Source organism: Rhamphochromis sp. 'chilingali' (genome assembly GCF_963969265.1).
Source record: "Rhamphochromis sp. 'chilingali' genome assembly, chromosome: 9".
NCBI classification, from domain to species: Eukaryota; Metazoa; Chordata; class Actinopteri; order Cichliformes; family Cichlidae; genus Rhamphochromis; species Rhamphochromis sp. 'chilingali'.
Window position 1 is genome coordinate 1,759,380 of NC_137936.1, and position 13,279 is coordinate 1,772,658.

The 13,279-nt window shown below is 40.4% G+C and overlaps 2 protein-coding genes across 2 annotated transcripts in view; one reads left to right on the forward strand and one right to left on the reverse strand.

The window, feature by feature from the left end:
* LOC308402210 (receptor-type tyrosine-protein phosphatase gamma-like) overlaps nucleotides 1–13,279 on the forward strand; it is a gene marked incomplete at its 3' end in the record, with an annotated part of 372,466 nt that overhangs the window by 229,678 nt on the left and 129,509 nt on the right. The gene's annotated exons all lie outside the window — the stretch shown is intronic.
* LOC308402262 (uncharacterized protein) lies at nucleotides 3,768–5,345 on the reverse strand. The gene is made up of 3 exons (XM_080890953.1): nucleotides 5,098–5,345; nucleotides 4,717–4,999; nucleotides 3,768–4,584 (listed from the first exon to the last, which is right to left on the reverse strand). The coding sequence occupies exons 1-3, from the start codon at nucleotides 5,277–5,279 to the stop codon at nucleotides 3,931–3,933; spliced, it is 1,119 nt and encodes a 372-aa protein (XP_080747079.1). The 5' UTR covers nucleotides 5,280–5,345; the 3' UTR covers nucleotides 3,768–3,930.

Below are 13,279 nucleotides of genomic sequence, written 5' to 3' on the forward strand. Positions count from 1 at the left end.
GGGAATTGTCTTTCATCCCTCCCTGTGTAGAGGGAGTAAAACAAAACGGATCCTCCCAGTCCACGTCGTCATCCATAAGGGAAGTTCCCCACGGATCAGAAGTGAGCTGATTACTTTTAATGTCAGACGGGACGTGAGAATAAAAGTCAATGTCACTCACCACCGTGAGCTCGGCATTGTCCAGTTTATGGCGACGGGCGCGCCGCTTCCTTCGAGCGGAGGAAGCCGGCGGAGCGAGCGACTGAGCCCCCGGTGCACAACACGGCGACAACGAGGCTGGAGCATGAGCGCCTGTAGCCACGCGAAAAACTCCCACTTGAAGCGGACGAGGCTTGGAAACAGGCGGGGACTTACGGCAGCTCTTGGGACCTCCGAGAGCTAGCCGAGTCCCGTGGAAAATCCGCTCATAGTCGGGGGCGCGCCACGGCTTCCAGCGGAGCTCCTCCTCCAGCTGGGCGAAGGCTGCCTCCCGACGCTCGTAGAGCTCGCGGTCTGCTGAGTCCATACTGGTCAGGTCGTACTGTCACGGTCTGGCTAGGGCAGACCGTATGTTGCAGGGAAGGACTCAAGCGCAGACCGAAATGAGATGTGAATAACAAAACAAGCCGTTTATTAAGGCAAGAAACGAGGGTACAAAATAATAGGGAATCGATGAAAACTAAACAATGACCTAAACTGGGTGAACTAAAACAAAACATAGAAAACTCTAAACATAACAAACTGACAGGGATACCTGGGGCGGAGTCATAGGAAACAACGGACGAATACAACGGGTGAATACAACGGACGACCTGACAAAGAATGGCTGAGAGCACACAGACTAAATGGACACAGGAGGATAATGAGGGAAGTGGCAGCACCTGGGGAACCCAGCTGACACATGAACATAATTACGTCACAGGGGGAGAGTAACTGAACATGATGAACACAGACACACCAGACCTCTTCACAATAAAACAGGAAACACAGTGAGATATAGACATGACAACCTGAACTGACAACATAAGCCACAGACATGAAATACATGAAAAGCAGGGGAGACTTAACATAGTGGAAACACAAGGGGAAAATAACTAGAAACACCTAGGCATGATTATGATGAACTTAGGAAACCTGAAGGCTACATAAACTAAACACAAAACGCTGGGTCAGCAGACCCAGGATCATGTCATTAAGTGCATAGTAATTACATAAATTGCAAAAAAGTGCAATAAACTACAAAAAAATTTAAAATCGTTTTTGTTTTTTTAACATATATTTCTAGTTAGAGAATTTTAAGAGGCTTATCCCTCAAAACTGTAAATACAAAAAAGTTGCACAAAATAGTTTCCCACCACAGGAAATTTATTTTGAGTGTCTTCATAGTTTTTTTTTTTTTTAAATACACCAATTCTTATATACTGCAGGAAAAACGAAAATAAATATTATGATGCAAATTTGCAAAAAGCAGCATATGCATCAAAATAAACTATTTCCAGCAGTGCAATATGAGTCCTAAGCATCGCAGAAACGACACAGAAAGTCATAAAGTCAAACATAACTTTTAAAAAACACCAGTATAGGCTCATGAGGCCCTGATGGTAAAAAACGACATTTTCGCGAAAATGACGTCACTTCCGGTTTCAGGCAGGTCATGGCGGACGTCTATTCCAACATAGGAAGTGTTACAAGCAGCTGATCGGATCGGCAAAGTGTGTTTCTGGAATATTGTTTTTGTTGCTGCAAGTGCTTTTTATGCAGTTTTTGCAAAGCTATATGTGGAAGGAAACCGTGACCGAGGACAAGCTGATGGCATAAGATGTAAGTACAACTCCTCTGGTTTCATATGCAAAAAAAATTATTGCGCTAGCTTACGTGGTTGCAGTGCTACCGGGATTTAAAAGTAGTTGCGCAAAACGGAGCGTGCCCGCTCTGACCGGTTTTAAAGGGTTAAGGCCAGTTTGGGCGGTTTCCCACCATAATCCTGTGATGAGCTCGTTTGGACAACATATCAAAGGTGTACAACATCGCCTCCACCGATGACATTTGGCAAATCTCACTTGTCAATAAGTGGATTTAGTTGTTCAGTTCTTATCTATTGTTTACTACATTAAGACTCTTCACTCAAACTGTTAGCCCATGGGTTCATACTAGAGACTAGATCTATGTAAATTCATCCACACATATGTGCGATACACTGACAGTCATTAACCTTCTCAGGTTTCTGCGCTCACTGAATGAAGCCACTTTGCACTCGTCAGCATAGTTTTGTTCTTCCCCATATGAACTATTTAAGGTATGTAACACCTTAATTTTTTTTATTGCAAACGGTTTGCATGTTTTTTTTAAGTAACGATAACTAATTGGATTTTACGGTGTAGGGTAAAGGACGCTATTAAAGTCATCTCCTACTTTGATGTTGTAATTGTTATGATTAGGCAAAGTAGTGAACAGCTTAGTGAAAAAAATCCTCATTATCCCAACATGGAGCACTTAGAACAACACTGTTGAGGCGACTGTTGTTGTATTTGGCGCTGTGTAAATAAATTGAATTGAATCATTGAGCGTATACTGATTGTAAAATAAAAGGAGTTGAGAACAAGTGACCCCAAACGATTACATAACACCTTGCTGGATCTGAAATTCTTTCCTCTGACTGAAAAGTCACATCTTTTTGTAGCAGCACCCCTGGCTTTAGCAGTAAAATTTGAATAGAAAACCTCACCAACCTGCTTTTGTTTGAGTAAAAAAGTGATACTGTGATTTTTGCTTTATCTGTCTATATTCAACATTCACTACCATTCACCCAAAACAAAGGGGGGACCTCCTAAACACTTAGCTTCTCCTTGAACTATATTGTGAACATGAGTGAATGAACTAAAAACACAAAAGTTGCTTATGGAGTGAAACACACTCCACACATCCTTATATCAAATGTCCCAAATCTTCAGAGAGACCATCATCCGCTGGAGCTTGAGTTGCTTTCTTATTTGGCTTGCCCATGTCAACGGGTAAGGCTACGTGGTGTAGGAATATATTTAAAATTAGTTTCTGAACAATTCTGAAAGAGCGCTCCTGGTTTGCGGCGTACTCCGCAATTCCTCAAACTATAAGCTGATGTCACCATAATTCACAGGTTTGTCGGTTTGCTTCTTATAGCAAATGCCATTAAATTGATGTTATTGTTTGTGTGAGATCTGTCATACTGAAGAACAAAGCCACTGATGGGAAATCTGATGGCAGCTTTGTACATTTATAATTACAGTTTTTTACAGTCGCTAACAAGCGCCTACCCATACTTCAGATACTTTTTCTAAACTCTTAACACAGACCCACACCTACAAAACACAATTGGCCAAATGGATAATATCCTTCCCAAAAATACACTTTGTTAAATATATACTAACTCCTCATTTCAAAATTAGAACACATCTTTCTCTGCACACACACTAACTGTACAAAAACACTATAAATCTGACTCAAAATGAAATTAGTCTGTCAAAGAATAACACTTGTTTTCACTTCACAAGGTACATGCAGTCAATCAAAGTACACCAGGTTTCAAAATACTGGCTATTATTGACATTACAAAAACTGCATAGACCTTTATGTTTCAGTGTCACAGGTATTTGCATGCGAAACATGCAATCCACCATATTGACACCAGAAATGTCTTGGTTGGTAACTGTATGTCCACATGTACAGTAATGTTCACATTCAAAAGCATTCCAGTAAAAAGCACACAAGTTTTTGTTTCTTTACTGTTTACTACAGGAGGTACAGTAGAAACACGGTATGATAGGACAGAGAAAGTTTTACAGTATTGCTTACAGTGAACAAAATATCCATGAAACACACAAGAGCATTCTGAACAAAAAAACAACAGCAAAAAGCCAAGATAAAAAGGGGGGGAGGGGGAGGGGGGCTAAAAAAAAGGCAAAAAATTTGCATCTAATCTCTGCGATCTTCAGGGTTAGGCCACATGTTTTCATCAACATCACATCTGATGTTATCCAAGTCGATGCACCTGGGATAAAACCGCCTGGTATGTCGGATCCACCCTTGGCAATCGTCAACTGTGATGTCCCTGGAGCCAGCATCCATGGCTTCGAGGAGGGACATCTGGTCATGTGGCTGATGGTCATAAACCTTCCACCGCCATGCAGAAAAAAACTCCTCTATGGGGTTGAGGAAAGGTGAATAGGGTGGAAGGAAGAGACTTACCAGTCTTGGGTGGACTTCAAACCATGTTGTTATTGCTTGCGAGTGATGGAAAGCCACATTGTCCCAGGTAATTACAAAGGTCCTCATGTTTTCACCCTCCTGACCCTGCTCTGGAACCAGGCGCTGGTGGAGATCATTGAGAAAGGCAAGCAAGCGCTCTGTATTATAGGGTCCAACCTGACATCTGTGAAGGAGTAATCCTGCATTTGCAATTGCTGCACACATGGTAATGTTTGCCCCTCTCTGTCCTGGCACATCAACTGTGGCCCTTTTTCCAATTACATTTCGTCCACGTCGACGCCTTTTGGCCAGATTGAATCCTGCCTCATCGATGTATATGAATTCATGAGGGGCCTGGTTGGCCTCCAATTCCATAACTCTCTGAAACAAAGTTTATGTAAGTCATGTTAGTACTGTATACCATACTGTACTGTAACCTAGTATTGTGTAGGTTACCTACTTGCAAAGTGCAAAGCTTATAGAACTGGACATTGGATTGAATATACACTATACCTGGACATATTGTCGTCGTAGCTCCTTGACCCTCTCACTGTTCCTCTCAAAGGGAACAGTGTAGAGCTGCTTCATCCACACTCTGTGTTTGGACAATGTCCGCGTAATGGTTGTGAGGCTGATTCTATCGATATTGTCAAATATCTCATGGTCCGCCACAATTCTAGTTTGAATTTCACGCAGTTTTATTGCATTATTTGCAGTAACCATTTCTACAATGGCAAGCTCCTGATCATTACTGAGGAGCTTTCCTCTTCCCCCAGAGGGTGGAAGACGTTGCATTCTTTAGAAAGACAAAAAATTCAACATATGCATTACTGTATGACCATATTGACATGTCAAGTGAGAATAGAAACAATCCATGTAAAATGCAATACTTACCTGTTGGTTTGTTGAAAGATGCGTATAATGGAGGCAACCGTTGACCGCCTCAAATTGGGCTGCACTCTTTCACCAGCCTCTCTTAGTGAAAGACCATGGTTGATTACATGGTCAATGATAGTGGCACGAATTTCATCACTGACTACTGTTCTTGCAGCCCTTGGAATGCCACCACCACGCATTCTTACACCTCTACCTTGCCCTCTCCTTGGGCCTGCTCTTCTCCCTGGGCCCCTTGCTCTTACTCTTCCTCGACCAAACATTACAGTGTTTGTCTTTTTTTTGTTTCCAAAAACATCACTCCTCAAGGTCTTGCCTTATAAACCCCACTGAGTCTAAGCCAGAATGGCAGAAGCTGTGGTTGGCCCAATTTACCCAACATAAATCAGCTGTGTGTCAATTATTCAATTGTTTGTTTGTTTATTATCAGCTGAGATATATTTTTGATATTGATATTGTTTTTGTACTGATATCATTGCAGGGGCAGAGGTTTTTATACTGTATCTACGGTTTGGAATATTGTTTTTGCTATTGTGGGATGTTGTGTGTTAACATTCGTAGATACTACAAGAACAGTCCATAGTTTTGTTGGGAGGTATAACTTGTCTGTTAAGAAAATGTAAGCATTGTGGAAATGTGTTCACTGACTGCATATTGGGTGAACACGACATGAAATGTGTGAATGGTATGGCCACAACAGACCGATCCTGTGCTAATTGTGTTTAGAGTTTTGCAAATGTGACAACTGTTTGGACAAACGCTTGTTAGCGACTGTAAAAAACTGTAAACACATTTTAACAAGCTCTCCAACACCACTGGCTGAAATACAGCCCCAAACCACGATAGAGCCTCCAGGATGTTTTACAGATGGCTGTAGACCTCTGTCCTGACCTCCTCTGTACATCCTGCAAATTTGAACCACTAATTTTAAGCACTAATTCTAATTTGGCCTAAAATCTTAGCCAAACTGAAATAAATGCATAAACATTGGGCATTTACATGCCACATTTCTTATGGTATCTTTGGCACTTTTAAGAGGCTAAATTCAGAAATGAAAAGAGAGACAAAGTCCAAAGAAAAGTTAAAGTATTGCTGCTGTAAATACTGTTCGAGGGCAGAAAGAAGCCATTTGAAATTGTTTATGTCATGTACAGTGGTCCCTCGTTTATCGCGGGAGTTACGTTCTAAAAATAGTCCCACGTGTGGGACTAATAAAGGTTATCTTATCTTATAACCTGCCATAGGTGAAATCCGCAAAGTAGCCAACTTTATTTTTTACAATTATTACAGATGTTTTAAGGCTGTAAAACCCCTCGAACACTCGTGTATTTAATGCACCTCAAACGCCGATCTTTCTTCCAGATAATGAGCAAATAAAACACTTAATGAATAATGCTAAAAAGTTAAATCATTTTCATTCAATAATAATCATTTAAACTGACTGATTCTTATATAGTGAATTTCTGCTCTATAAAAATCATTTATACTACTTTATCCTCATTCTCACAAACATTTTTGCTTTCTATCAACATTCACACTCGGATGAACACATCAGGATTTGGCATTGTGCTCAAGGATATTTTGGCATGCAGACTGTATCAGCCAGCAATCAAAGCACAGATGACCTCTTCTACTTTCTGAGCTAGATCCAGCACATTTACACTTCATCACTTCACAAACAGTAATTTATGATTTACTTAGCCTGAGAAAAAGATCCAAAGTAAATGTGATAATAGTTGCAAGTTTATCCTTATTTGTAACTGGAGGATGTGGAATGTTCCACTGACGCCAGTTGGATACAGACCGGTGTTTTATTTCGTTTTGCAGAGAGTCCCATAATAAGACCAAAGCATATGTGCTGTACTGTGTTAATGTACAGCAGCATTAAGCTTGACGAAAACGGCTGCCAGGATTACAGTTTTTTACAGACGCTAGGACACATTTCCCAATACTTAGGTCACTTTTGCAAAACTCCTCACACAGTGAGCACAACAGAAGTCTATGTGGGCTAAACTGAGGACCAGTTATCATTGTTTTGGCACAAAATGCATTCAATGACTACATCTCTCAAATTTCATGAATTATTTTCTCACTCAGACACAACAACTGCCAAAAATCTTTGTACGTACAGGACATTTTGCATGTGCTTACATACTGTTTTCAAAAATGTTAAACTTATGGTCAAAACAATAACACAATGCAAAACTTGAAAAGACAGCAAAATCCAACAGCAATATTTCATTGAAACATATTTTAAATCTAAAAATGCAGTTTAACCAGCCACAGCTGATTCTCATTGTAGATGAACATCTACACAGGTGTTACTGCTTCAATCTTTCAACTCCTTCAATTCTGGCAGCCAGAAGATTCTTTCCTAGGTGTGTTGCCCTAGATGACATAAGATGTGATGTGGATGAGAACCTGTGGCCAAATGGAGAAGACCGAGTAGATTAGCATTACTATTGTATGTGTATCAGTGGATGGTGTGTATACAAATTCTTGTATTTTGCGATTTCTTAGTGCAAAAAACTAAAAATACATAAACAAATATTAACGAATTCTGCATGATGTCTGATTCATTCCAGTAACATATATTGAAATTATAAACAGAGATGTGTCCTTGTTTTACACAAGAAAACACTGTGTAATGCTACATGTTGTAAGTGTTTTTTAGGTCATTGTTTTGTGGGTGACAAAGTGTGTTTGTCGGCTGTCAACCTTTGCTAGTGTTCTGGAAGAATGAGTTTATTTGAGACCTGAATAAAGTGTTTTGGTAGTTGTAGTGCATTTTGAATGTGAAATGAACTGCTTTGCCAAGCTGACGGTCAGTTAGGAGAATTGTGTGAAGAGTTTTGCAAAAGTGACCTAAGTATTGAGAAATGTGTCCTAGCGGCTGTAAAAACTGTAACTTTTGGAGTGAAACTGTGGAACAGTTTACATGTGGACCTACAGCAATGTTCACCTGTTATTTAGTTTTAAAAGAACTTTTTGAAACTTGCTTTTGGAAGAATATTATGAAGTTATGCTAATTTATATCTGAATTATAGCCGTCATGGTATCTATACTTTCTCCTCTCTTTTTTTAGTTTTTGTGGGGCAAGTTTATACAATAATAACATAGTAAATCAACAGTGTTGAGCATTTGGTAGGGACCAATAAAGATGTATATATTACTTCTTATTGCATTTTGGACTTAATGACTGAGTGTTTATCTTATGTTATAGAGACTTTGTTTATCTTGTCTGACCACATGTGTATGTGTATGTTTTGGGTTCATCCTCATCATCAATTTCCTTATCTTATATTATTACAGGACAGGTGTTTGAAGCACTCTATGAGTCATAAAGATCTAAACACTAAAAAATGTTTTCCTTTGCATGTCTTTTGATGTCTTAATTTAAAAAAAAAAATCCTTAAAAACGTATATATTGCAATATATATTTCTGACAGAAGTATCAGAAAAAACAAAAACACCCCCTGCAGGGCTAACAATCAGAGCTTTGGGAAACAGCACCTCCCACATGTGATCAGGAATTATTTATGAACTTTAATGACGAGCATGTGTTACTCTTCCCTGAGGCACTGGGGCTTTTCTTTTTGTCGCTGTTTTTGAGGGTGTGTGTTTGTGTGTGTGCGTGTGTGTGTGCGTGTGTGTGTGTGTTTGTGTGTGTGCGTGTATGTGTGTGTGTGTGTGTGTGCGTGCGTGCGCGCAGCGGCAGGGGGATTAAGTACTACTGCAAATTTTAAAAAAGCTAAAATGACTAACATGATGACTTCCAACTGACTAAATGGGTAACATCAATAGAATTGATTCCTCAGACATTGTCTACTGTCAGTGTGTCTGCTGTGTATGTCATAAGGAGCTGATCAGAGTGAGTGTGCCCATGGAAAAACATATAGGCTGCTATAGGAGATAAACTCCATGTGTTAAGATGACTTGTGGAATTAGTGAAATCTGTTTTTGTCACAAACCTGTCCCATGGTACTGGAAGGCTGTTGTAATGCTACTGGTAAATCGAGCTGTACCATTACGCCTTTGACTGTGCTTTGGTCAGCCAAGACAGAATCCAAAAAATTGAATTTAGACTACGGTTGGATTACCTGTCGCACCGAAATCTGGTGACCTCTGTGTCACTTTTAAAATCCTTTCTGCAACTCCTTTCATCATGGGAAAGGCCACTCTGCCAATATTTACCCTTGTTTTATCCTGATGCTGATCATGCTTTCTGTCATTTTCAGTGATGGGAATAACGGCGTTACAAGTAACGGCGTTACTAACTGCGTTACGTTTTTCAGTAACAAGTAATCTAACTAATTACTATTTCTATCGTTACAATGCCGTTACCGTTACTAACAAGAAAATGCAGTCGTGTTACTATTTTTCAACAAACAGACGGTTGAAGCTGTGTCAGTTTACCGCATCTTATATCAGCTGCAGGAAGTAGCTGTAAGTAATCTGGGCGCTACAGCTTTAAGCAGCTGCGCGCTCCCGCGGACAGTGATCACTTTCTGCCAGATGATCAGTTTTTGGCAAAACACCTGGAGCTCAGGGGGCAAAACAATCGCACGAGTGCTGCTGTTTGACTGAGGAAGAATAAAGTAGTCGTGGTAAGCCAATCACATGACCACTTCAAGATGACAAAGCAACAAGTTTTTAAATTGTGTTGATAGGCCACGCAAAACCAGAGTCATGATAAACAATATGTACGCGGCGTTTTTTCCTGAATAGTTTCGTCATGTTTACTGTCTAAGCACAGCGCTGCGAGCACTCTCTGATTATGACCAAGAAAACAAAACAACAAACAACCCGTTCGTGTTGGTGGAAAAATGCACCATGTCGACCAATCAAAAAATGATATGGCAACATGACATTTAGTTGTTTAGGAAGAGGGGGAAGATTTAGGAGTGACCGCGAGAGAGAGAGAGAGAGAGCAGAAAAGGAGAGACAGCAAGTTTTGAGATGTGAGAGATTTGTGACGTTTAGCGTGTTTGGAGTGTGTAGATAACGTGTTGTCTTGTGTAGTTAGTGTGTAGTGTTGTGGATAGTTTTGTGTTGTGTGTCAGAACAATGAGGCGACTGCTGTCTCCAGGTAGAAACAGGAGTGACACACCTGCTGCTGTCAGACCTGCAGGTATCAGGCTGTGATGTTTCCTTTATAGTGGACAGAAATATTTGGAGTGGCACAAATAATTTGTGGCATCTTATTGAAGAACAGCTGATTGTTCTGTAAACAGTTTGAAATGGCTGCAAATAACTTTGTTTGCAAAACTTGTACATATGATTTTAAAATTGACAATTTATATTTGCATTGAAAGTTATGAAATATGATTCATTAAACATGTTTGTGGTTGTTACGGTGAAAATATCACTTTTTCTACTCTGATTTTATGTTTTTTGTCTGATTTCAGATCAATTGTGTTAATACAGTATATCAAAATGAAAACATGACTGTAAATTCAGACACATGAGGCTGTGCTGAAAAGAATGAGACCAAACAAAGTAAATAGTTTTTAAAGGTGAAATGTGGAGGAAACATCAAATGGCCAATTATACCCTGGAACCCAGAGGGTTAAACTTTTTTTTAAAGTAACACAATAGTTACTTTTCAAGTAATTAATTACTTTTAGAATCTTGCAACTCAATTACTAATTCAGTTACTTTTTTGAAGAAGTAACTAGTAACTATAATTAATTACTTTTTCAAAGTTACTTGCCCAACACTGGTCATTTTTGGCGAAGGGGATCACCTATGAAATGATAAAACATGATTATGACCCTCAATGTCTTGATTCTGAAGGTGCGGGCCCAAATTTAAACACCTATGAGTTGTCTTTGCTGTCCTCCATGTGTGGTCGGTCTCTGGCCATTTGCCTCAATTGTGCATGCTCCAGTTTTCAATTCCTCTGGCATGCTATGCAGTTCTTTTTGGATTGCATGGTCAGACATGCTATATAAGGAGATACTTTTCAGGCTAGGTTTTTTCTTAGAAGGAATGGCCATCCTGTCAGCTATTTGTCACAGGCCCACAGAGAAGTGATTTCACACCACGTCCCATGTCCGACTGACCCCGTCAGTCAGCATGCCGCTAACCATTAATCCCACTTTAATGTCCAACTGAGCGTGAAGGAATTTGGAAAACAAAATTCTCCTTGAGAGGATGATGGCAGCCTTCAACCTCCACCACTGACACACACACACACACACACACACACACACACACACACACACACACACACACACACACACACACACACACAGAAGGGAAAGACAAGTGACAGAAAAAGTCACACTTAGTGTCTTTTCTCTCCTTTTTTCTTTCCCTCTCCTCCTGTTGGCCCTCATTTCCCCTTTCCTATCTCCCGCTCCTGTCTGTTTCAATTGTAATAACTTAAAAGTAAAAATACATAAATACATAATGAAGATCGAACAAACTATGGCAATCAAGTGGACTAGTTGGGAAAAGCCGTAATGATCCACTTGTGAAAGTAAATCTGTTGGGCATTCTGCTTGGCCTTCAGACAATAATTCTGATTGCTACAGTGTCAGACAGGACAGGTAAAAAAAAAGGCACACTTCCACTAAGATGTTGTTTCCACCACACCCCTTCACCTCCCACCACAGAGCCAGACATGAACAAATCTTCTCTATGGTTTTCCTCTTGTCCTCCTGTCAGCCAGCTGCATATTCAGCATCTTCTTGTCCAATATAATATCCACTATCCTTCCTCTGCACTTGTCCAAACCATCTTAGCATTGTCTCGCTAACTTTCCCTCCAAGCTGCTCAATGTAAGCTGTCCCTGTGATATAATCATTTATAATCTGTCTAACCCTCACCACACCACCTTCACTTTTTTCATATCTATTCTTAAGAACACTAATTTGCTGCAAATTCTTTCCAGTTCGATCTCTCTGTATAGCGACTCAGTGCAGGTCATTTTCTTCTTTCTTTGTGTCCCCCCAGAAACACTCTCTACCACTTCATCCAAGTCACTCAGAAATCCTCTTTGTCCTCTCACTGATATCCACCCTGTGGGGCATACGCACTGACAACATTCAACCATCGCCAGTCATAGTCCCGACATTCGAACCTCTCCAGACTCTGGGCCGATTTTTTGTCCCAGTCCAGCCCTGGGTGTATCCATATAAATGGCCCACCCTGTACTCATGACTCATGGACTTCAAAGTCCATCAGCCAGAGGGTGGTAGGTGCTGGTCCGAACAGATTTAATGCCTGGTTGGTAATTTGTAGAGAGAGATATGAACGATGTGCCCTGGATTATAAGGCACTGGATTATAAGGCACTGGATTATAAGGCGCATTAAGCGAAACCAAACAGTCAAATATGTCAAACTTTACTCAACTCATACTTCTTGCTTCCTCCACTTCTGTACCAATGGTTCATTAATGTTGAATTCTCTCCAGCTGCTCTATTCCCATGTTGTTGCAGTATGTGAATGACTAACCTCGTATTGTGGATGGATTATCTCAGTTTTTCTCCTGCCTGAAGTTTGGTCTGTTTACAGCATCCTGCCATCCGATTGCATTTGTCCTTAACCATCGGGAACCCTCATGTTAACTTTCATCGAGTGGAAAAAGTTAGCGTTCATCCTTCAGCTTCACTGTGTTTATCAGATTCAGAACACTTTATTTATCCCCAAGGGGCATTTAAGAGACTGACTTTGCCGACCGTACACAAACATCACATTGGGGAAACAGGTCAGGCTGGGTAGCTGGCCGGTCAGCCGCACAAGCATGGAACGACCCGGAACCGAACAACAATGGAAAATGCACAACATGAGGAAAGACGAGGAGAAAAAACGAACTCCCCCCAGACTGAGCTCCAACAGCTATGTTATTTTATGCTAACATAGCTGTGTCGCTAGCGATCACATAGCACATCATTATATGCTAGCTAGCCCAACTTCAGTAACCCTACAAACGTCACTGCTGTTTAGTTTTCTGTCTTCATTTATGTTGGAAGTGATAGCAGAGCTGTACGTTTTAATTTTTTCATAAATCTCTCCGTCAGAACATGCTATATCATGCTTAGGTGGAAACTAGCAAGCTAACTCTCTGCTAACTTCTAACTCTGTTATATTTAATAAATTCTGTTTTCGTGGATGCCTGGATGTTAAACTTAATTGTTACACCTGGTAAAGCACTAACACTCATCATTTTATTGA

Bases quoted from the DNA above. Each gene is read 5' to 3' on its own strand.
- LOC308402262 (XM_080890953.1), bottom strand. From the start codon at position 5,279: ATGCGTGGTGGTGGCATTCCAAGGGCTGCAAGAACAGTAGTCAGTGAT. The intron at 5,000-5,097 runs GTAAGTATTGCA...GTCTTTCTAAAG, and splicing joins ATCTTTCAACAAACCAACAG to AATGCAACGTCTTCCACCCT. The intron at 4,585-4,716 runs GTATAGTGTATA...ACTTTGTTTCAG, and splicing joins TACGACGACAATATGTCCAG to AGAGTTATGGAATTGGAGGC.